The 25,961-nt window shown below is 39.9% G+C and overlaps 1 protein-coding gene across 2 annotated transcripts in view; it reads left to right on the top strand.

The window, feature by feature from the left end:
• The window catches only part of LOC105226986 (uncharacterized), an 89,490-nt gene extending 84,036 nt beyond the window's left edge, over window positions 1-5,454 (top strand). For both annotated transcript variants that reach the window (XM_049455236.1, XM_049455235.1), the window contains exons 5-6: window positions 3,579-3,770; window positions 3,839-5,454. In XM_049455236.1, coding sequence (XP_049311193.1) covers window positions 3,579-3,770; window positions 3,839-4,686 — 1,040 coding nt within the window. In that variant the 3' untranslated portion in view covers window positions 4,687-5,454. The remainder of the gene's footprint in view (window positions 1-3,578; window positions 3,771-3,838) is intronic.
• The last annotated feature ends 20,507 nt before the right edge of the window (window positions 5,455-25,961 follow it).

Raw genomic sequence — 25,961 nt, 5'->3', positions numbered from 1 at the left:
AATTGTCGAAGGCTGTGACACACTGCAGTCTAACTCCATGTATGTATGTGTAGGTGTGTGTGTGTGTGGCATGTGAAAGCAAAAGCAAGAAAGCTCTTTGCGGCGCACCAATGGGACCACGTTATGCCCCGTCGGCTCCACCGCCAACAAGCAACAAAGCCAACACACACATAACGGTGCAGCCGACGCAAACAATTCAGCTACCAACAAAATATGCGACACGACAGCGACAACGAGACATCGACGACCCATATTTTCGCAATCGAACACACACACACACACAAACGAGCATATATTTATACATAAATTAACGTATGTGTTTGTGGTAGCATCTCTCGCCGCCGCCACCAATGCCACCACCACTACCACAGTGGCACCCCACCCTCACACCCAACCGTGCATTTGTATACACAGCCTAACCACGAAGAAGGCTTAAAAGGCAGCCGAAGTATGGCGAGCTCACATGCGACCGAATTGTCGTGTCAGTCGCTCTATATGGTCCCTCCGCCCTCTGAAATTTTTCTATCTCTCTCACTGCCGTTGCGTTGCGCTCGTGCTCCAACCCACTGGCGAAGCCGAAGAACACAACACAAACTGCGACCAACGTGGCTAACCCTTTATCGCACATGGGTTTCCTTACAGGACCGCATATTTAAGGTTTTAGTGGGAGTGCAAGCAAAGCCACTGCCATTGCAAACTTGGCTAATATCTACACTACCACACACACATACACACATACACTCATGCATACACACGAGCTGGCAAGTGGTTAGTATGAATTCATACTCAGGCATTAAACTCAAGTGTCGTACTCGTATTTCTGTGGTATCGGCGGCAGACTCTTTGCCAGCACTGCCTTAGCCGCTGAAGTGAGTGCATAGCATTCACTCGTGAAAGGATTGTCGATAAAGTGGTTCGGTGGAGGTTGCGTAGACCTCGTTATATGTTTGGTGGTTAGTGTTTGAATTGGCAATGATAGACTTTCTGGGAACTCATAATGGCTATAGTCCGGAACTTAGAACTCTTTAATTTCTAACTACTCATCTAATATCCTCGGTGCAGTCCTTTATCATTCCGCTTTATGTACACCGAGAACTTAGGTCTAGGTTTTATAGAGGAATGTCTCTACTAAGTCGAGAAAATTAATAGAATATGTTGAGAAATAGTCTTGTTAGCATAAAAGATCTAGCATATAGTACTTACAACTCTTATGGATTGACGAGATACTGACTTTACAGCTAAAGCGCCTCATTTATTAAAGAAAACCCTTTGATAAACTCCACTTTGTCTACAATTAATTTCCTTTCATCGATTCTTAAATTAGAAACTGCAATGACCCACCAAAACCTGCATTATTAGGCCTTCTTCTTCCGCTTTACTGGCTTAGACACCGCATACGCGGTTATAAAGGGTGATTTTTTAAGAGCTTGATAACTTTTTTAAAAAAAAAAACGCATAAAATTTGCAAAATCTCATCGGTTCTTTATTTGAAACGTTAGATTGGTTCATGACATTTACTTTTTGAAGATAATTTCATTTAAATGTTGACCGCGGCTGCGTCTTAGGTGGTCCATTCGGAAAGTCCAATTTTGGGCAACTTTTTCGAGCATTTCGGCCGGAATAGCCCGAATTTCTTCGGAAATGTTGTCTTCCAAAGCTGGAATAGTTGCTGGCTTATTTCTGTAGACTTTAGACTTGACGTAGCCCCACAAAAAATAGTCTAAAGGCGTTAAATCGCATGATCTTGGTGGCCAACTTACGGGTCCATTTCTTGAGATGAATTGTTGTCCGAAGTTTTCCCTCAAAATGGCCATAGAATCGCGAGCTGTGTGGCATGTAGCGCCATCTTGTTGAAACCACATGTCAACCAAGTTCAGTTCTTCCATTTTTGGCAACAAAAAGTTTGTTAGCATCGAACGATAGCGATCGCCATTCACCGTAACGTTGCGTCCAACAGCATCTTTGAAAAAATACGGTCCAATGATTCCACCAGCGTACAAACCACACCAAACAGTGCATTTTTCGGGATGCATGGGCAGTTCTTGAACGGCTTCTGGTTGCTCTTCACCCCAAATGCGGCAATTTTGCTTATTTACGTAGCCAGTCAACCAAAAATGAGCCTCATCGCCGAACAAAACACGCGCGCGAAATACATTTCGAACCGAACACTGATTTTGGTAATAAAATTCAATGATTTGCAAGCGTTGCTCGTTAGTAAGTCTATTCATGATGAAATGTCAAAGCATACTGAGCATCTTTCTCTTTGACACCATGTCTGAAATCCCACGTGATCTGTCAAATACTAATGCATGAAAATCCTAACCTCAAAAAAATCACCCGTTAGCTGACTTTACAAGAGCGCGGCAGTCGGTCTTCCCCTCCGCTGCTTGGAGTCAATTGGAGATTCCAAGTGAAGCTAGGTCCTTCTCCACCTGGTTTTTCGAACGGAGTGGAGATCTTCCTCTTCCTATGCTTCTCTCGGCGGCTACTGCGTCATATACTCTCAGAGCTGGAGTGTTTTCATCCATTCGAGCGATATGACCTAGTCAGCATAGCCGTTGTCTCTAAATTGGCAGAACTACATATATCAATGTCGTCGTATAATTTGTACATCTCGTCGTTCCATAGAAGGCGATATTAGCCGTTACCAATACGCAAAGAACCATAAATCTTTCACAGAACTTTTCTCTCAAAAACTCGTAACGTAGACTCTTCAGATGTTGTTATCGCCTATGCTTCTGCACCATATAGAAGGACGGGGATGATGAGTGACTTCTAAAATTTGGTCTTTGTTCGTGGAGAGAGGACTTTGCCAATTGCCTACACAGTCCGACTAGCAAATCAGGAACTGGAATAACCGATCCAAAACCTGGATTGTGGGTACCCTGATGTCATATAGACAAATTGGTTGGATCGGCTAAAGTCAATTCGTTGAGCCTTGACCCAGTAAGGCAGTTTTAAAGTTGTATATAATATCTGAGAATGTTATGTTTCATCATAATCATTCGTCATATGTGGGATCTGGGATCTTTGGCCTTACGTTTCTGGGAATATTTAATTAAAAATATGCAATTCTGTGATCAAATACTCGATCTCTTAAAAATTCCAGTGATGATATGTGGACTTCATCATTTCTTCTCTATGTGTCCAATTTAATAACGAGATAAAATCGTTTCCTTCATGGCATAAGTCGAAAAGCTGCCAATAGAAGGTTGGTGGAGTACATGACTACCACTCAGTGTCGCATTCCGGAACTCTTTTTTAGAATAGAATAGCTAATTTCGGATTGTGACGGGCCTTCGCGATTATTTTTTTCGGAAAATGGTCAGTTAAAGCACCTTATGAGGTCTAAAAAAGTTTCGATAAAAAGGACCACCCCTGATCCAAAGCCACAACAGTCAGAATGACATAATCGGAACGGCGCCGCATTTGTACTATATAAATACATATTTTAAATTCCTATAACCAGAGCGAATCTTTTAAATATTCTATATTCTATAGTATAACAACTTCAAATATTTTTATTAAATATATCCTGCTTTCTCACCATATTACATTCATATTCCGATATTTTCCAGGTTTCGCACATCATCTCGTCGGCATGCATAGTCACTTGCATGCGCCCGATTGGCGGGCGTTGAGTAACCCAGCGGCTTTGGCGCGACCGGCCTTTCCGCACGGCGCAGCATTCTTTCATCATCAGCATCCCGCTTTCCAAGCGCACAACATCGCTGGCAATTTGGAACGACATGGACTGCGGGCGCTAAACGGTACGCTAACTGTTACAATATTTTTTTGATTTCTCTTTAAATATGTTTTTTCTCACACTCACACACAGAAACCCATCCTCAACTAACACAACTGCGTCAATTATCAGCGGCACATAGCACCACCAGTCCCGAGGGTTCGCCGACAACCACAACTATTAATTTGGGCGCACAACCGACATTAACTATATCGCCGCCTTTAACCACGACCAACAGTGATAACGATAACAATAACAATATAGATGCGGGTTTCGAGAGTGATAGCATTTCGGTGACGGGCTCGTCCAAAAAGACCTCCTCTTTGCACGAAGACGACGATGGACGTAGCACTTCACCGCCTTCGAATAGTGGTTCCGCCAGTGGTGGTGGTGCCTTCACATCCCTTATACAGCGCAATGAAACGCTGCGTAAGAACGAACTGCTCAATGGCTTCGCATCACAATTCACACCCGCGGCGAATAGCTTCAATCCCGCTTTGGCGGCACAGCTTTTCCTGCAGAACCCGCTTTTGCCGCAACCGAGTCAATGGCTGTATACGCAATTGTATGGCAACTACAGTGAGTTTCCCTGGTTTCGTGGCGCCGGTAATGCTGTTGGTGATGGCCTAACGCCATCCGCACCCGGTGCGGTAGCAGCCGAAGTGCCGAATGTAACGAGTCTAACAGCCACGGACGGAGGTAGCGATGGCGTTAACTTGGTAAAGCGTAGCTTAACGCTAATCTCACATTCACCCGGTGTGGAGAATGCGAATCCGAATGATTCACCGCCCGTAACCTCAACGCGACACTCACCGGCGCTTGTCGAGACCATCGATCTGGACGATGTGAGCACCACATCCCGCACCGAGCTGTGGCGCAGTGAGTTCGGACCTATACGTTGCCGTACACCTCGAGCGACGGACGTGTGGCGTCCATACTAGCGGCTGCGTAACGCCATGGTGACGGCGTTGGGCTTGCAAGTGCTCGTAGAGCAGAAAGTTGAGACACACGAAGAACTGCTGCTCGACACGAAGCAGTGATATTGCGTGTTTCGGGTAGGGTAGTGGAGCGGATGGTTGAAAAGTGTCATTAAGGACGAGCAGTTAGTTTTCATATCGTATTTTAGCGAATGCCGGTTGGCGGAGCGGTGACGAGGTTGCGAGATTTTAAACTGATTTCATGTAAAATAAATATGTAATTAAAAAGTTCTAGATTTGTACTCGCTTAGAGTATGTAAATGGGGGAGAAATTTAACGTTTTATAAAACGAAGAAAATCACATATCGAATTTATTAAAGCAAGTAATGTAAAATCAATATAAACAAATTATATTACCGTTATTATTAAGAACGTAATCAAAATTTCACTCTAACTGTTAAGTTAAGCCTTAAGTTTAAGCATATTTGAGTGACGTGTGCATGTATGCGTGTATATGTAAAGTCTATTATGTTTTGTAATTCTAGTTTAGAATGCATACATACACATTTCACGTACATAATGTGGTAAATGTACAGTTATATGAAGTAGAAATGTAAAAATTTTAAATTATAACGATTTCATAAGTATCTCATAGTGCCATTAGCTGCTGGAGAAACACCCAGTTCGCTGTGAGCAATAGTTTAAGATATTCTGTTGATATTTATAAAAATACAAAACTCAAAAGATCCAATAAATATATATAGATTTCAAGTAAGCCCCATTCTAAAGATGCAAAAATTTGTTTGATTTTGAGCGGATATAAAAGAAAATTGAATAATTTTTGGCTTTATAAATGGCGAATCGAACAAACAGTTATGCCATAGTGGCATATTCAAATCTTTGAGAGTGTTGAATAGATCAGGCAAGTAACATAATTGAAATTAGCAAAGTTCTCTCATGTTTTCTTTTAAGAAACTAAAACGAGTGGCTTCTGTTTATGTTTGCAGAAGTTCCTATTAAGAGGTTACATGGATTTCCGCGGAATAAAGAACTTGGACGAAGGAAAAAACTGAAAATTGGCTTTTGGCAGATATTTTTACAAAAAAAAAAAATTAAAATTTCAAGAATTTTTTTTTCAAATAGTTGTGATAGAAAAAACCCTTCGTTCAAGTCTTTGAGAATTACATCTCAAAGATCTGTGCAAAATTTGATGAAGATCGGTTGAGCCAACTGTCTTCAAAAATACAGTTTCGAGAAAACCGCATAGCTAGCCTGGAGCACACAAGTTCTCAAGGCTGTGTCTCCGAAACTATTACTCGGATCAACTTGAAAATTTAGGACAAAATTCTAGAAATGTTGTAGAATTAAAAAAAAAAAATAAAAAATCCGTATTTTTAAAACTCGTAAACACATGAAACTCCTTAAGCAAAGAGAAAAAAGTACAATTGGGAAATACATCAGTTTATATAGAAGATAACATCTTTAGGTAAACTTAAAACGTATGTAAACTTTATATCCTTATATGCAGACTGAGAAGGAATCTATAGAAATACAGTAGAAATGGAAAAATGAAAGATAGAAGTGTGATCGACTCCATAGAACCGCAGAAGAAAAATAGAGATACAAAGTTATTGAAGGAAGGACAGAACATGTTCTGTTCTTAGTCTACCATAATAGAAATAAATAAGGCTTTGCTATACTACCTCAAATATCTCGCTTAAGCTGGGTAGGCTTTCCATCTGTAGATTTTGCTCATCAGAAAATGTTTCACAGAATTTTTTTTTTCAATTTTGGAACAGAGTTTTCTTCCCTGAGTTTTGGTAATCAGAAAATATTTTTTCATTAAAATGTTATCTGAACTTGGAACAAGAAGTTTTCCTTAGCTTTCAACTTTTTCGAAGCTAATGGTCAACCGAAAAGTGTTAACTAAACATTTTATTTCAACTTGGATATATACACTAGCGACTAGGTTTGGACCATACGATAGCCATAATCTCGTGCTATAACCTTCAAACAATACGCCGAGGGAAGGACAAGACGTTCCAGGAGAGAACTGATGTCAAATTTATTTGTCAGGGCCTGCAACGTTCGTATGCCATTGAATGGGTACTTTTACACTTTCAGTATCACAGTTATGAACCCAACTCAATTGTGTACTTATCTCTGACCTACAAACAATGTAAAAACCTTTATATCCTTTATTGATTTTCCGTTGTCGGCAGAAGTATTCAGATCTAGCTTAGAAAACAGTTTTCAGTGAATAGTTTGCTGATTGAGAACATCCGGAGCATACTCTGGTAGGACCTAAAGTAGCGATCTAATGGCTGATGTTCAGAACATAGTTAAGTTACGGGGGAAGCATATCGTCAGCCTACTGAACGGACCCCTGAAAGGACGATCGACAGACACCATTCCTTCGTTAATTTTGAAGGTGCCTCCTTCGATAGCCCGTCAAACTATTACGATTGTGTAAGCTGACGCTGACACCAAAAGCGCCATTAGGATTGGGAAGGACCTCTCCGAGCCGTTCGATACCAAACGAGGTTTCAGACAAGGCTCCTTATATAGTGACTTCTTCATTCTACTGCTGTAGAATTCGAGCTAGATCGTGAAGGTACAATCTTTAATAAGAGTGCACAGCAGCTGGCGTACGCCGATGATATTGATATCATTGGCCTCAACAACCGCGCTGTTAGTTCTGCCTTCTTCAGGCTGGATAATGAAGTGAAGTGAGAGTCGTAGTTAATTTCGTCTTGGAACCAGTATTAACATCAACAACAATATCAGCCTTGAAATCCAACGCAACATCACTCTTGCCAACAGGTGCTACTTCAAACTGAGTAGGCGATTTAAAAGTGAAGTATTCTCTAGACGACCGAAGACAAAACTCTACAAGTCCCTCATCATTCCCGTCCTGCTATATGGTACGGAGGCATGGACAATGACATCATCTGATGATTCGGACGTAGAAGTGTTCGAGAGAAAATCTGTAAGAGATGTAGGGCGTCTTTGGCATAGTTCAGCGAATCAAGAGACAGCGGCTACGCTGGCTAGATCATGTAATCGGAATGGATGAAAATACTCCGGCTCTGAGGAAAAGGAAGACCTCCACACCATTGGAGAGATCAGGTGTAGAAGGGCCAGGCTGCACTTGTTATCTCGAATTGGCGCTAAATGTGAAAAGAAGCGACTGGATTTAATATATATCCTCATGCATCTTATTTATGTTTTAATGACGACGATTCTTCTTATCATCTTCATTTCCTTTTGAATTCCAAGTCGATTCCAATTTGTGAACATCCCATTAAAATTAATGCAAATGTGCATTACCAGAAGAAAGGACAAGAGTATCCACAAAATCCAGAGCGTTTATAAATCGTCCGCATATTCATAGATATATACATATATATAAATACATTTCACATATCCTTTAGTTAATGTAATGTATCCTTTTTGGGCGCTCGCACAAAAGATAAGAAGAATTTTATCTAGCGTTGAAAATTTCGAGAACAAATGACATGAAATTAACTTGACTTATGAGCTGGAACTGACGGCCAGCTGAGACCATATACATGTGTACACACAGCTCTCACTCTCCCTTTCTCTTTTTCAACCTCTACATTTATGTAAGCTCGGACACGCCGTTTGTTGAGTCTTCATTGTGTGAGCGGGTGGTGAACGTGTCTGTGGCAGGACATTAGAAATGAAATTAACATACTAAACACATGGTGAGCGGATGGTGGAGAGGCGCAGTGGCGAAGATGAGTGTCGAGCGATAGATATTTAATTTTAAACTTGGTGACATATGGCAACCAAGCATTATATGTATGCTAGCAGTTTGTAATCGTGCTTTCAGCCGTGCACCGTTATGAAGAAAATACCCTCAAAAGTTGCGAAAGATTTCTAACGAAATCAACACTTTGCTAACAATGTATTTCCTCTCGTTGGGTGGGAGGCTGCTCGGCGGTTTTTGTCTGGTTTATGATTTCTCTATGCTCGGGTTCAGTGTCTGCTGTCATATAATCATTTCACCTTTGACACTCAGTATGTGTTAGCGCTCAGCAACCATATTGTCGAATAGCTGCCATAAAACGTCGACAGCAACCGCTGCAGACACAGTCGGTGCAAGAAATGTGTGTTTTCTATGGATGTCACTGTTTACAATGTCATGATCTCAAGCTGGATCCTGGCAGAGTTATTACATTCAGGTTCCTAGGAAGACTGATGTATTTCCCAATCATTCCCTTATGCATCCTCAGAAGTAGGTGAATGGGTAATACAACGGCCATTGCTAATGAGGTACCTGCGGATAGGTATAAAACGCTAGTGTTAGAGACTCCCGGAATTAAAACTCTATATGGAGGACAAAAAAGGAGCTTGTCGCCAGCGGCCAGACCTCCACTGCAACGGGAGCAAGTTGCGGTGGCTGAAGTACTACCGCCAAACCAGCCCCACAGCACACAGGTGCCACAGTTCAAGAATACTCGGACCAAGAAAGCGCTATAAGCACTAACGCGGAAGAAGAGCTTCTTCGCCCACTTTTGCACGCGGCCGAGGGTTCCAACTCTGACAAGAAAAGAGATGGCCGGAAGAAGCCAATCAAGGAGGGGTTAAAAGCAAACGCGATATACAATGCGGCGGTAGGAATATACAACCGTTTCAAGGGCATGTCCAGTCTGTAGGAAGAGGAGGTGAAACGGCTGGCTTGGTCTAGAAAGGTTCAATGCCTCGAATCCAGCGTATGCCAACCGCATTGAGGAGCAACCGCTGCAAAAAAGTAGCATTCGACGGAAGGAAATGAAGGCGCCCTCGAAAAAAAAATAAGTGCAAAGACGTAGCAGGGAAGCTAGACACAGCACTCCCGTCACAGGAGTGGTGGAAAATAGTGGAAATGAATCTATTGGAAGCCCTCTTTTCGAGAATGGTCGCCGAACCGAGGGCACCAATGCCGTCATTTGATTGAGCAGGATGGCTTAGCGTAGTCAAAATCTTGAAATGAAACGATGACGGCCTGACGCTAACATAGCTGAAAGAAGCGGTCAGAACACTTCCAAACCTGTGGGAAGGATCGAAACTGGAGGTGGTGGACCGCAGCAGTATTCCATCGGTGTCCAAGGCGAAGGTAACCATACCTCGCGTGGTGGACCCGGAAGATGCTCTGCGGACGTGCTAACTAGCGATTGGAGGGTGCTAAGCGTGGTGAAATCCATCAACGAAAATGGAGGCCAAACCTACATCCTCCAGATCAATAAGGCGGCAGAGGATATACTGTTCGCAAGGTTCAGGAAGATGGCAAGGGGCGTTGGAAGCGTTTGCCTTCGCCTCAAGAAATGCCGCCCGGGGACGATAACAAAAACACGTTGAAGACGGGTGCAGTAGAAAAGGATCTCGACGTAAAATATATCATGGCTATTTCACTTGTCCTACAGGAGGTAGATAAAGAACCCAGTCAGCGGTCTGATGGTCCAGAACCAAGAGCTGAGGGTGGGTTAGGTTCACGAATACAGCAAAAAACTACAATTAAGGTACAGCTCGGGTAATCTTACAATGATATATGAAGTACTCTCAAATTTTCAAAACCGGAAGGATGTAATCGTAGATCTCGCGCAGAATTCAATCTCGGAGAAGCGAATGGTCAATGATTTTAAACCGTTTAGAAACACAAATCTTCACTTCAATACACAAACTATTCTTTGTACCATTATTCGTCGCACACACTGTCTGTCAATGTAAGTAAAAGTAAATCAGCTTAAAAGCGTTTGCTAAAGGTAAATTGCTGGCGTATGCTCGGTACTCTCGTTCATGTCCTGTATGAGAATATGGCCGTTTGTATTGCTAGTGCCGTTATGCGTGTTGTTGCTGTTGTAAATTTTAGTTACGTTCGTTGGCTAACCAAGCAAAAATGTTCATTATTATAAAGGATTTGAAGTCGTTTATTTAATTGGGTTGCTCGGTTGGTTTGATTGCATGACTGAGTCGGTGTTGTGTTGGTTGGGTGATCGTTCGGTTCGATGGCTGGTTGACTAGCAGCCGCTACCTTGGTCATAATAAGCCAAACCTCAAGTTGCCACTGACGACGGCGAAGATGCTGGCAACGGTGTGGGCTTCAAAGTTTTTGTCGCACTTAAGGTAGAATTTGAGGATGCTTATAGTACTTATGTGTTGTTATATATATTTATTTTGTATTTTCTGGATGTCCGGGACAACAATTTCTGCGCTGAAACAATAGTTCTGGCTTCCTTGTATGTATATGTTGTATGTGTCTGTGTTTGTAACTTTCAACTTGTATTTCGTTGCTCATAACACTTAAGATCAAAAACGAAAGTCTAACTAGTTACACCTATTGACTCTCTCCTCTCCGACTCTTATAAGCAAGCTCTCTTTCACTTTCTGCAAAATGGCCCAGAGTATTATTCATAAGGCATCTCCGGTTGCATTTGTCATTTGTTCATAATTTTAAAGCTCATCTTTCAACTTTTGTGTGCCACAAACATCATTGACCCCTTGCACCATCTGTTCAAAACGCAACGCGTTTGCAGCGCTTTTGCCGGAATTTCTTCATCTATTTTATTCGGAGTGTTTACTATATGTGTGTATTTGTTTGGCCATTTTCTTACCTTTGAGTGACAGTTACTTAATAAACTGTGGAAGAAACTTAACTTGACTGTCGACAGTTGTTCATCTCGTTTATTGTTGGAAAATCGATGACGTCGTGGCGACACAATTGAGGTGAAGTCTTCTTATATATAGAGTACAGACAGCAACAAACATATAGAATTTTTCAACGCTTTCCAGATATAATTTGCGACATTTTAAAGCTAATGGATGCTGTGAGTTTATAAGGTAAGGAAGTGTTGTCCATCTCGAAAGCTAGCAGGGCTCCCACGGACTTTAGAGAGACTGATTGACTGGTACATAAGGGGCGCATTCCCAGAGACCATTTATCAGGAGCAACTTGATTAATGTAAAGACATATTATCGTGTCATGCCTTGAGGAAGCCATTAGGCTTAAGAAGTGCGCTGTTGGGACCTTCCTTGATATAGAGGAAGCTATCAATAATGTCCTGCCGGCAGCAGATGCTTTTGGGGTTGAATCAAACCTCAAAAACCTCATTTTCAGTCTTCTGAGTGACAAAGTGATCGAAACGGAATGGGGGAACACACGTGCTTGACAAAATGTGAATAGCGGAACCCCACAAGGTAGAGTTCTTTCTCCTTTTCTATGAATCCTGGTCGTTAACGATCTGCTTAAAAAACTTGAAGATCATTGTTGCAAATTGATTGCCGAGCAGACGATGTAGTGCTTGTGGTCAAAGGAAAGTTCCTGAGGGTCGTTTACGAGTTGACACAGGGCTACCTCAGCGTTGTAACAAATTAGGCAGTCGTAAACGGTCTCGCCATCAATCCAAATAAAAATTTATACACTAGAAGATACAAGATCCCGCCACCGCTGTCGCGAATGGGTGACGTCCGTCTGCAACCGGCGGACATAGTGAAATATCTACGGTTCATCCTGGATGGGAAGCTATCATGGAAGCCACATATGAAAGAGAAAGCCTTGTACTGCTGTAGAGGAGCCATTGGGAAGGTGGGGTTTCTCACCGAAAGTGGTCCTCTGTCTCTACAACACCATATTCCAGCCAATTATGTTCTATAGAGTCTTAATGTGGTGGATGGCTCTAGAAAAGATCACACTTGCAAAGAAACTCAAGAGCATTCAACGGGCTGCGCTCATCAGCATATGTGGTGCAATAAGCTTCACGCTAACCAGGGCTCTTAACGCCATCTTGCACATATTGCTTGTGGACATTGCCGAAGAGTGCATTATGGTATGAAAATTGCCAATGGACTCAGAGAGTCCGGGTTTCTAAAAGAACACGGGTCAGGATACTCGGAAATTCTCACTCACTTTGACTTCATACCGGATCACTTGGATTACGGAGTTGCCAAACCGAGCTCTAGCGGCACCTTCTCTACCCACATAGCGGTGAGGGAGTTTTGGGTGGGAAGAAACCATTAGAGGAGAGGGAAGTGAGCTCCTTCACGGTTGCGTCAAAGATTGGGGTGAAGCTTGGTGGAGGGGTCTACTGTCGGGCGCTCTCTGTAAACTCCAGTTTCAGACTATCTGACTATTGCAGTGTTTTCCAGGCCGAAGTTGCAGCCATTAAGGTAGCAGTAGACTTACTACTCCGTAGTGCAGCCTCCTTCAGAGAAGTGACCATCCAGCGGCAGCGGAGTGTCCACACTATCTTTGAACTCTAATAGAGAGTTCAGGACTGACCAATAGCATCGAATGTTTTTGTGATAAGACTGGTATGGGTGCCAGCACAGCGAAATCGAAAATATGAACACCATTTATTCAATTGGTTTCATGATGGTTCCTAAGGATACTTAGATAATATGAACTGGTGGAACTCACCATATTTCTTAAGTTGACGCCGTCTAGATCCATAGTAGTATGGACTGTGTCGAGAGTTAGGCCCCATTATACAAGTGTTAGGTTGAAAAAGGTTCATCATTTTTCATTTCTGCGGATGCATTTATTGTTTAAGACTTGTGTCATTTCGAAGATCCTTAATATGTTACTATTTCAGCATAGATTGAAGCATCTAATTAGAAAACCCTTGAAAACATGTGAACTTTAATAAATAATATAATTCACTCGCCAATTTAATTACAATCAATTTCGCACTGATTAAGTCAATTCGACGATGAGAGCTTTCGATATAAAGCACATACTACGAGAATTCCAATGAATTTGCAATGCCGCACAATTAACGCTGAAATTAGTTTCAAAACGTGCCGGCACTGATTTAAATTTATGTCATTCTCAAGTGCGAACATATTCGTAATTGTACGTACACCCCGCCCCGCTAAGCTGACGCTCCACCGCGTCGGACATACAAAGTAAAGGCAGAGCAACAGCAATAACTCATTATGTGGAGTGGAGGTTGCAACCATAAAGGAGCTGCTAACTGACAATCAAGTGCAAGTGCGCCTAAATGTATGTATCTCAAATGCGTTTCTAAGTGAATTTACAACAACAACGTATGACTGTATATTGTATGTATGCGCTACTGACTTCTGTTGCTTCGATTCTGGTAGCTACTAAAGTGCATTAGTTGCAACGACAAAGATTCATGGAGGGTCAGGTTAGTGGGTTGGCATCAGGATGTGTGCGTTAGGTGAGTGCAGTAGAGCGGGGGAGTTGATGAGTGTGCGACACTTTGTGCTAATTATGTCATCATTACGCAAAGTGCGTGCCTAATAAATTTAACTGCGAACATTACCATTACCTACATATGAGACAAACAATAGGCATTGTAGTGCTTAAGCATTGGGGTGGGTGTGTGTAAAGTAAGAAATATATTTGATTTCAGAGATTTATTTGAAGTTTTGTTTTGAGATAGTTATATGTATATTAATGTTGGAAAAAGTAAATAAAATAAAGATATAAGTTTTTTGTGAATTTTTTCAAAATTTCCGAAATAATTTTTTTTTAATTCCTTCTATTATTTTCGTAATAAAATTACTTAAGTTATGTAATAAAACTTACAACTCGTTGAGCAATGTGGATGCCAGCTGATTTTTTTATATACCTTAAATAATCCTAAAAGTAGGCAATTGCATACATTTATGTATTTATTTTGCGGAATTTTATGTCACACCCTAATATGAAAATTTCTTGCGAATTCATAGGCATATACAATCTGTAAGACAATTTGCAGTAGCAAAGATATGGAAATTCTCAGTAGAGTATAATTGCGCTTGAGTTCCATTATTAAAGTTCATACACAGCGAGAACTCTGGGGTGTTAAAGGTGACATTAGCATGATATTGAAAAAGTTTCCTATAAGTAATGCGATAAGGAAGTTAGTTGTGCCAAAAAAGTAGACCAAACTAACTGAAAAGCCAACTTAAAATATTCCATTGCCTACATTTAGGCATACAATATTTTCAGTAACCAAAATAACTGTTTTTGAGTTTTTTATAAAATATTCTTCTTGATGAAGTACTTCAAAGTGTTTTAAAATATGGCAATCCTTGAAGAGGCTTGAACTTCGAACATCTCGTTGCCTATGTTTAGGCGTATTGCATTAATGGGAAACAAAATAATTGTTTCTCCGCTCTTTTTAGACGATGCTTCTTGATGAACTAGTTTAAGATAATATAAAATATATGATTCCTTCGAAAGATGTGAACTTCAAATATTTCATTGTCTACATTTAGGCGTATTGCAAATATTAATGTTATATTTATTGTGATGCTTAAATTTATGTAAATAAATGGATAAAATTTTATTTATTATTATAATTTATAGCTTCTTTTTCTGTGCAAAAGTCTGAGAAAAATATTTCGTTGCCTACATTTAGGCTTAATGCATTTATAGCAATAAAAATAATCATTACTGCGTTTGTTATAGAGGATGATTCTTGGTGTCTACTGAGAAATGACTTTGAATATATGAATCACTCGAAAAATATTAATTAAAAATATGTCGTTGCCTACAATTAGGCGCATTGTATATATGGTATATAGACTTTCACTTATTTTTTTATGCTTTATTCTGTTGGCAAGCCCTTTAAAGTGTACTATAAAAAAATTGTACTATATCACATTTAAAAAATTGTTGCCTGCATTTAGGCGCGTTGCGCATAATAAGCAAGAATTCACTAATTTTCTTATATTTAATATAAGTTACATTAAGTTGTACGATAAAGTTATCAAAAATTACCTCAAAATTGTTAGGCCAGTAAAAATTTTCAATTTCGTGTTAATGTTATTGCCTACATTTAGGCGTTAAATTTATAGTAATAAAGATTTTACTAAATTTTTTATTGCTTACATAAATTTTAACGTTGAATTCTTAAAAAATAACTCGAGAAAATTCAACATTCAAAATATGTTAATTAAAAAGATCGTTGCCTACTTTTAGGCGTATTTAATGAAATTTATGAGAAAGTGAGCTTTTTGAAAGAACCTCAAAGCGAACATATAACAATCATCGTAAGATCACTTAATATGTAAATTTCAATCAATATTTAAAGGAACTAACGGCGCTCTGAGTACGGGAGTTTTCTCAATATAAAGAGATTAAGGTATACCAATGAAAAATTTCGTCTTTATTTATGATCATATAGTATGTAATTTACCGAGCATCACAGCTTTGCTAAAATTACAAGTGTATTTGCAAGCTTTTGCTGCTTTTGAGTCCCCCCAAAACTGCCACCCTCGCTCCTCAAAAGCCGATAAGTGCAAATATCTAAGCGTCAAACGCATTCCTGCACAGTTTCTCAGTTTCTACGCGTGTCTACTGATACTTACGATTACGCAAATAGACCTATAGATATACACACGTACATAAATACGATATGCGCTCGTGGTGTGGCACAGTTAAAGGACAGGTGTTGGCGGTGTTGTAAGTAGATGGATGCCTTCAAAGACAGGAAACGCAATTAATTTCTCATATGTTGCTTGGCAAGGCGTGAAAGGAAATTAATAAATTGCTCTTAATTGTAGTGTGAATGGCATTCAAACGACGCCGGGAGAGCGAACATGAGAACATGAGTGTGGGTAAGTGAATGAGTGACGAAATGCTGGCAAGTCGGAATGTTAACGAGCTGCCATGGCAGGGCAACAAGCCAACTTAGAGGCCTATAAATAAGAGTTGAGGTAGAGAGAAGGTAGAGATGAGAGGCGCGTACATCTAGAACAGAAAATAATGTGAAGTTGCGGAGGTTATGTTGAGTATCAATATAGATCGGCATCAAAGTGAGTCATCCGTGTGAAATTAGTGAGAGTTCTCGACCCAAATTATATATAATGAAGAACTATAATCTTCTGTATCTTTTTTACTTGAAAAAATAAATTTTTTTTTACCTTCCATGAGATTATCCGCGTAATACCGCTGTAAGTTGGACTTTACATTCAAATGCCCAATTCACTCCATGGATTAAATACGCTTTCCTTCACCAATGAAATGAGCAAATAAAGCGCAAATGACAGCGATATAAATTAGCTGTAAATCTTCTCAGACCCAAGCATTTTTTTGCGCTTTTATTCTTACTTCCTCACTGAGCGGACCATTCAATTAACAATTTCTTTATTTCACCGAAAATAGAGCCCCAAAAACAAACATTAATTTCTTATTTCCGCTGCCACACTCGCTCACTCACTCACTCGCCATAATATATTTTCGCTTTACAACGGATTTTAGTTGAAAAGTCTGCCGAGAAAAAAACGAAAAAATGGAAGAAAATGAAGAGGAGCAGAAAAAACTTTAGCGAACTCGTAAAATGTAAAATCTCTCGCCTGGCCCTCGCACGCCCGCCACGCCGCAGTGTTTGTTTTAATTTGCAACTTTTGTCCAGTTCGTCGATTGCGAATTTGCGTAAAAAAGAATTAATTTTCTTAAAAGCTTTTCTTGGCGTTGATTATCACCGTCATTACCGTCGCCGCTGCCACCGCCAATGTGTTGCCACTCGGCATTATCTGGCATAAATTTATTTACTAGTTTTGCTGGCAAAACACGACTAAAGCGGATTAGTGCATAAAGAGTGAAGGAATTGGAGAAGAGTGGAGAAAAACAGCACATAAATAGCTTTGTGTGCATAATTAAGAGTAGTAAGTTTAGGAGGCAGTGACAGTTAGTGTTGAGTTTCGAAATGAAGGCGTATGTTAAGTTGTAATAAGTTTGGGACTTAAAAAGTTTACATAAATAGAGATTGTCGGAATTTAAAGTGTTCGAGCTACTTTACAATACTGCTTTGGGGCTTGGAGTGCCTTTTCTTGGAAGAAAAAGCTCCGCATTAGAGCTTTCAAAGTGGAACAAAGGCAGTCATTCTAATTCACAAGAAGAGCAGACGATCTCAGACTATATCAAACGTTTTCCGTGTTACTAATAATTGTACTCGTAATGGAACTCTGATAATCCATTAGTTCCATATGCAGATCTAGAGATCTTTAGTTGAAAAACAATGGTTGCTTAGCCAAACGGAAACTTGAAACAATATGTTGATAAATATTTTCACTCGAGAATCACTCTTTTTTTATTGAAGGGAGAAGCTTCGAAAGCCGTAGTGCGGAACTTTAATCCGCTAAATTTAATCTACTCCCAACTCAAGACTCTTCCACGAAACCACCAGATAAGTGACAAGACATTTTACGTCACCTCTATAGCACGAACGGACTAACGCTGGAACTGTCTTAAATTTGTCATGAAGCTTCGAACAGCTTTCCACTTACCAGAGGACCGAAACATACATAAGTGCAATCGAATTTCCCACCGTTAAACTACCATCTAGTGCTGTTTCTAACTTTTCCTTATGTTCAGAAACCGAGGACAATGAAAAAACACTGCTCAGAGTCTTCTACGGATTCCGTACATATTGAACAATCCGAAAATAACCTCTGAACCACCCATGCCTGCTTAGTATTTAGGTCAGGTAGAAATCCATGTGTCATGCATGTCAGGTATAAGTTTGTGGGTTCACCGTCTTTTGGTTGAGGTTTTCCACCCTTGCTGCTCTTCTTTCTCTCCTCTGGTTTTTTGATTTCATTTATTCTCATGTATTCGTCTACCTGGATGTCTCTAGGCGGCATACTAGCTAGTACTTCAGCTGCTTCGCTGGATATACAAGTAGTTCGGAAAGCACTTGTCACTCTTATTTATCACATTTATTGGTTTGGTATAAAAGGCATTGTGAATCTTATTTTCCTTATTTGTTGTGTATCCCAAGTGCCCCTTGAATTTCAGTTTGGAGTCCCATATTACCCCTAAATACTTTAACCCTGGCTGTGAAGTAATCGCGTACTCTCCTATAATGAGATTTATTTTTTCCTCAATTTTCCTGGTGCTTTTGAGCAATACTTCTGTTTCGTGCTAAGCTAGTTCCAAACTCATGAAAGAAGTATCACTCTAGGTATCTTCAAAAATCATCTGATCAAATTTGACCCGGACTGAAAAAAATAAATTTTCGCTTATTTTAACATAAATCGTTTTCTTCCTTTTAGTATCCTTTTTCTTCTTTTTGTGCAAATAAAATCTGATCAATCTTGACCCGGACACTTGTTACATACATCGGCTGGTACAGATTTTCGTCCTGCTCATTTTTGGAGTACCATTTGCTTCATTGTTGAATAGTCGCTACATCATATTCATAAACCCTGATTTTGCCACCAATAATGATGCTTTTGACGAATACGTTGTCAATCATCTCTTTTGCGACCACTGCCCGACATCGCTTTTGCAAAATATTCAGATCTTTTGGTACGAATGCATCACTGATCCGCTTCACACCCAAAACGTTAACCAAAGTGCTTGAGTCGATGCATAAGAAATGTTGAGATCTTTTGCCATCTCACTGATGCCAACTCGACCACTTTCAAGCACTGTTTCCTTAACTTTACGATGTTATCTTCATTAACAGAGGTAGATCGCCCAGTGAAGTTTTCGATGACTTCGCGACCTTCACTGAATGTTTTGGTGCCTCTCAAACATTTGTTTTCGTGATTAAATAGACTCCCCAAAACACTTCTACAATATTTTCAATGATTCCGTAGTGGTGGCTTCGTTGGAAACTTAATTTTTTAGTCATTCAATTAAAAGTGTCAACTTCAATAAGATGATAATCTAACAAAAAAGTCGAAGGTAAGGAAAAGTGAGAAGAAGGGTAAAAATCTCTGAACTGAGTTGGGTTGTTGTCTTTGTTTGGATGGCAAGCATTAGATAAGCTGTCTCCTTTTTTGATGTCGTCGACTTAGTGGAGGAAGGACCTTTTTAAGCTCATTGGAGGCGGTGACTGCGGGAATGATTTCTTCGAAAGAACGCCAGCATAAACTGTTTGGAGAGAAGTTCATTATGTCTCTCACTGTACAGATGTTCAATGGGAAACATCAAGAGGCATACTTTCGTAGTACGGTGTGCAGTGTTCTGATATATTTGGAGCTTCCTCGTCTGCATTTCACTATGATAATCTTTCTTATGCGATCTTTTGTATAACTATTCCTTTGGTTCGATGGTCCCTCCATCGACAACTTTTCTCATAAAATTATCGAGAAGACCACCAAAGCAGTTATTATAAGACCCGAAACAGTATCTCTAAACCATAACTCAAATCTGGTTTCCATATGTTCTCGGAATTCGGCATAAAGAGCAATTAGAACCCTTTCGAACCCGATCCTTCATGCTGTGGACCAAAAGCTTAGTCATTTCAGCGCTTAAAAGCTACGATGTCGGAAAAGTCGAGAATTGGTTACTTCAGCAACAATGTTTGATGATAATGATGAAATATTTTAGTTTTTTTCCACAAGGTCGTCATAAAAATTCAATAGCTTTACCGCTTTTTATATCTGTACCGCCCCTAGTCCAACGACATTAGTTCTAGAAACTTCGGATTGCTCGTTTGAGAAGTTGGATCTCGTCGTCTTTGATTACAATCACTTTTTGGTTAAAACATTTTTCAATTTACAGTCAGCGCCCATTAAGGCGAATGCCTGACAAACTTCGACCGCCGCCCCGTTTGATAAGTGACAGCGAACAATTCGAATTGCATTTTGCCATTTCATGCAATGACGCCTAAAAATATGCACAATTTGCACAGAGCCCAAGCCAAAATACAAACAATTTCCGACGCGTATTTGCTGTTCAAAGCTTAACTGTCATTTAGCGCTGATTTGGCTGCCGCTAATAACATTGCCGCCGTCGTGCGCGCTGAAAACTATGCAACGCGCGCGTTTATCGCAGCAAGTAAAATTAAAAGCATAAAATTGGGCGCTTTTCGGCAATCGCAAATTTTACGCGAAATGCGGTGACACTTTGAGATGCTGACATTTCGTTTGCCGACTGACAATTGCAACAACGCGAATGTTTTTTTTGCAAGCGCTGTGCCACTCACTCACACACACACACACATATGTATATGGGAGTGTAATAATCATTATAATGCGAGCAGATGTATTTCGCCAACGTCTACAATATGTTGCACGTAATGAGATTGTAATGCGATGGCTGGCTTACAAAGCACGCTGGTGGCCGTGGCTTGGTGCCTGGTGGCTGTCGGCTGCTGGCTGCTGGTTGATGGTGCAGCGACAGCGTCAACAAACGAGCGCGCAAATATCGCATTGCACGATTCATCAATGTCAACAGCAACGCGTTGCGTTGCCACCATAATCATTGCAGCGTTGCAAGTCATGTGTGTGGCGCGGCAATCAATGTCTGTGGCAGCAGCGCTGAAATTGCTTTTTTGCCGCTCAAATGAAGGAAGGTGCTTTTTAACTGCTTTTTCAATTCAATTTTGTATGCTGCATGCAACATATTTTTGTTGCAAGTGTGATTTCCAACACCCGCTGCCGTTACCTAATTTCCACAACATGTTTATCAGCGTAATTGAATTTTCTAACTAATCGTAAATAAAATCAAGGGGACCTCTTACTCCCGCTCACTCTCTCTCACCACACATTTTTGTACTTGCCGCACCAACAGTTCGCTTTTCAAAACTTAATTGCAAGTCATGGTCAATATCATTACCGTTGCTTGCGGTGCTTCTTCTTGCTCATCATCGGCTTGTGTGTTTACTTTCGTGGATTTGAAAATGTCTACTTTTTGTGTCGCGTCATCATGTGACAGCTCAATTACGGGCATAAGTATGTAACCGCAAACGTGTCTATTTAAATGTCAATCAGCTGTGTGTTCTGGGGGGTTCGCTGCCCTCAAACGTCGTCTAGTATGTATTGACCATTGCTGTCCTTTAATTTTAAGAATTTATGCATTATAGTTAATAATAGAAGACAATTTTCTGATTAGCATCTAAGCAAGTCTGCTGACCATCTTGCAACTTTCTCATTTATCATTCACCGCAAAGTAAGTTTTCTTCAACGGTTTCTCTTTGTCAACTGTGCTGTCGTTCAATTTGAGTTCGGATGCTTTCACTTTCGTTTGATTAACATTTTCTTCGGATTTTCTTAGCATTTTTGAGCATTCAACATCGGTGGCATGGTGTTGAGGTCATTTATTCTTGACAGCTGGTCAGTTTGACGTTGCGCTGGTTGCTTATTGCATTAAATTTACACTGGAAAAATGAAATTGAAATTGAAGGATGATAAATTCACCAAGGTCCATTCAAATGTGTTAGAGGTTCATGAATTTTTAAATTCACCACATGGTGAACTTCTGATTCCGTTCGTTATCAGCTCATAGACTACTGCTAAATATGTAGTTTTAGACTGGCGGGTTCATGAATTTTTGAATTCACCACGTGGTGAATTTCTAATTCAGTAAACTTTCGGTTGACAGACTACTGTCAAATATTTAGCTTTAAATAACTCCGGTGGTCTTAGTACATGACTCGTTGAATGCACCATGTGGTAAAATTCTGATTTTGTGAACCTCACCTGTCAGACTAATGACGAATATATATTTAGATTTACTTATTGAATTCACTCCGTGATGAAATTTTGATTCAGTCACCGACACGCCACTGTCAAATATTAAGCTTTAGATTGACTGGTTTATGGTGTACTAAATTCACCACACCGCTAAATTCTAAGTTTGTAAACTATCGGCTCGCAGACTACTATCAAACATTTGGCTTTAATAGATGGTGTGTTCCAGGTCCATGGTGAATTCACCATTTGGTGAAATTCTGTTTCTTTGAACCTGATCTGACAGACTATTATCAAGCATGTATATTGCTTTAGATTGACATCACGTGAAGACATGAAATTTTGAATCGACGAGAGTCAGGTCCGAACTGAATTTCGTGAAACCTTTATTTAATTCGTCCAAAACACGATGTTCGGGGCACTTGAGAGGCTTGGAAGGGATGATGCTCAGTTTAAAATGATCGAAAGATTGAGAACTTGCAGGTAACTGCTGGAATTTAGTACTACAGGTAACCATATTTCGGGCCCTGGCGAAGTCGATCAGCTTCAACCCATTTGGGAATGTTTGATTAAGGAGGCTGAATTTACCGACCGTTATGCCAAAGATACCTTTTTTGCCCTCGAGATTGTAGTTCCTTTTCATTGGAGGCATTTTTGACGTAGCTAGTCCCAAACCCAGGGCAGGGATGGTTCATCTTCTCACTCTAGCTCGCCTTCAAACGGATGTTCTTTGGCTACTCAGAGGATACTTGGCCTAAGACCGGAAGTATTGAACTGCTTGAGCCAACTAATTATCTAGTACAAATAGTTTTAGTTGGGGATGAAGTTGCAGAGACAAGAGGGGTGAGACCGCACGTCTTTGCCTTTTAGGAGAAGTTTGTATGAGGCTGAGTGTGAAAACTTAGAACCATTTGAACTTCAAATACCAAATTCAGAAAGACTGTATGACTAACACATCTATCAACACATTTTTCGCAGTGTATCCAATGTTAATTAAGCGTGGGGAAATAGAAATTGATATGCAATTTCTTCAGCCGTGACAATTTGAATAATTTAAAATGTCCAAAATACAGACTAGAAGTATTTATTAATGAGCAAAAACCCAATTTACTGGACAAGCAGGCCGGACATACCAACATACATATATTGATACGTATGTGTGGAGCAAATTCACTGCGCACTTCACCCCTGCTACCCACCGACCACAGCGCTACATACAAGATTTTTCGGACCAACACCCTCATCAGGCAGCCAACAGCCGTGGCGCCATGCCAGCGTGTCCCTGGTAACGACAGAAAATTAATGATTGATTTCCGTTTGCGTTGCGGCGACGCTGAGCGATGTGGGTACGGCATTTTCTATTACCGATTTCAAATTTTTGAGGTTTTTATCGGCGAACAAGCGACGCCTTTGCGTCGGACCTAATGCCGCCATGCATATCACGCTCACCATGTGTACAAAGTTGAAGCTGGAGTATGCTGTATAGGCTTTTAACGGTATTGAACGTTGATTTTGATATCGTGATGCTTCGTTGTCAGTCCCGTTAGTTGCCAGCATTCGTTTGTTACTGTTATTTGACTGGATGCGTTAAAGTTTATTTTATTTTTCGATTTCTCTCTCGCTCTTTATTGTCTGCTCACACTCATGCCAATATACACACACACACACAGTCCGTTTCACGCATACATGCGCATGTAGAATTTTGTTAGCAATGCGGTCTCCGTTATTTTGCATTCATTTATCAGCGCATCCGTATCCGTTGGCAATGGCCGGGCCGCAGCTATTAGTTCGAACGCATATCTCTGCTTGTATTTGTAGTTGTGCGCATAGTAGGCCCGCTAGCGCCATCGATGTGTGTACACCGTTATGCAAACGTTCGCTGTGCTGTCTGTTGCTGAATTTATTTGTAGTGGCGCTTTGTTTCGGGGTGTTAAATCAATTATTTTTAATTTAAAGGGACACTAACTTGATTAATGGTTTTCAGCAATTGGAAAATCTCATGTGAGACGACCGCCTGAAGGGCACCATAGACAATGGCAGATAGTTACACATACATGTAAGCATAAAAGTGGCCTAAGCATATAGGAAAGATGCAGATAACTGTAGATTGCGGTGCTTTTTTTTAAAAAGTTTGTTAAAAAAGAAAACTTGAAACTCAGTATGCCTTTGTGTATCTTTGTCATACAAGCCCGCTCTACAGCTCTTTAACTTCCTCATTTTTTCTCTCATTTTTTTCACTTATGTTTTTTACTCGTTTTTTCCTTTAATTTTTGCCTTTTTCCCATTCGCCATTATCATTAGGAAAATGTGTCTGCCATTTTTGCTGTTTTGTTGCCCTTAACAGCTGCCGCCTTAACCGAGTCTATTATTATATTAAGTAGCCAATGCCAGACGTCACCTGTGCCCAATTTCGATTATGCGTTCTTCCACAAACTTTTTTCTTACAACGGTAGTTTGCTGAGGGGAAAGCGGTTGCTTTTTAATATAAACAAGTTCTTCTTTTCCCAAGAGCAACATTCACTTATAATATGTCTGGGTTGGCGAGCTATTTTTTTACTCTTTATAACAATTTAAGTAAAAGAAAATTCAGTGTTTTGGTGGTACTTTTTATGAAAAAAAATGTAGTATAAGTGAATCTGAAGTTGGCTCAAACTTAAAAAGTTCCACACAAGTCCTTTATGGTTTTGGAAAGGAAAGGATAATTTAAACCTGACATAAATTTGCAAGGCCACTAAGTTTGTATTAGTAGGAAGATTGAGACTTAACAGACAAAGATAGTGACCCGTTAAAAAGCCTCTGATCAGAGAAATACTTATCTAACTGAACCCAAGAAGCTGTTTTCTCCGTAAATACCGCATACGCGGTTATAGCCGAGTTTACAACAGCGTTCTTCCTTTTCGCTGTTTGTCGCCAATTGGAGATTCCGAGTGTGGCAAGTTCTTTCTCAACCTGGTCTTTACAACGGAGTGGAGGTCTTCATCTGCTTCCACCGGCGGGTACGGGGCTCGGAGAGGTCTTTCCCGATCCCGACGGAGCTTTTGGTATTGCTCAACGTCAGTTTACTCAGCCATATTATTTTAGTGGCACACATTCTATCTAGATCCTTAAAATTTTACCCTGCTTCTAAATATCCTGACGATCTTGCAGATACATGCAATTTACCAGCCTTAGCTAAGCCGACAAGAGGTTCAGTAGTTCAAAGCACGACTACAAGAGGACAAGGAAACTCCAAGCTACTAACAGATGACAGTAATGAGACGAAGAAGCTTTTACAGTTCCTCGGTTCGAATTTCGTCATGAGAAATTCTGAAGGTCCTCTATAAATATGGAAAAATATTCCGAAAAACCACCATATTTTTTCTACTATTTAATTTTTTTATATCCTAACTGTAAAGATTTGCTTTTGTTTGTTACTTTTATCGGTTTTCATGTTATCTAAATTATTTTCAATTAAAAATTTGCGACATATGGCAACCCCATCCAATGATATCTGCGAAAAAATATATTTGATAACTGTAAATTTCATACCATTATTCTGACATAAAATAATGAATTTTTTTTTTATGAAAAATTCGTCAGGTGCCAACCCTAATTATTTTAAATGAAATCTTTTTTAATCACGTTTTACGTTAATAAGAAAATTTTACCATTTTTCCAACATATAATAAAAAATTGAATAAAAAAAATCGTCAGGTGGCAACCCTTATTATCATAAAAAAATTGTTTTCCTAATACCGTATTAGTTTGACACTCAAATTTTAATAGCTCATTTATCTTTAAACTTTATTCAGTTTTATTATTTATTTTTTAATAGGGGGCAACCTTTTTACAAAAAAATTTTATTAGTAATATTTTATAAAACATTCCATTTAGGTTTTTTTTCTGCCTCGTAAATTTTTATTCTTCATAAATTTCAA

Source organism: Bactrocera dorsalis, chromosome 4, assembly GCF_023373825.1.
Source record: "Bactrocera dorsalis isolate Fly_Bdor chromosome 4, ASM2337382v1, whole genome shotgun sequence".
Taxonomy (NCBI): Eukaryota; Metazoa; Arthropoda; class Insecta; order Diptera; family Tephritidae; genus Bactrocera; species Bactrocera dorsalis.
The sequence above is the reverse complement of the archived record's forward strand: the minus strand, read 5'-3'. Positions and strand labels throughout refer to the sequence as shown.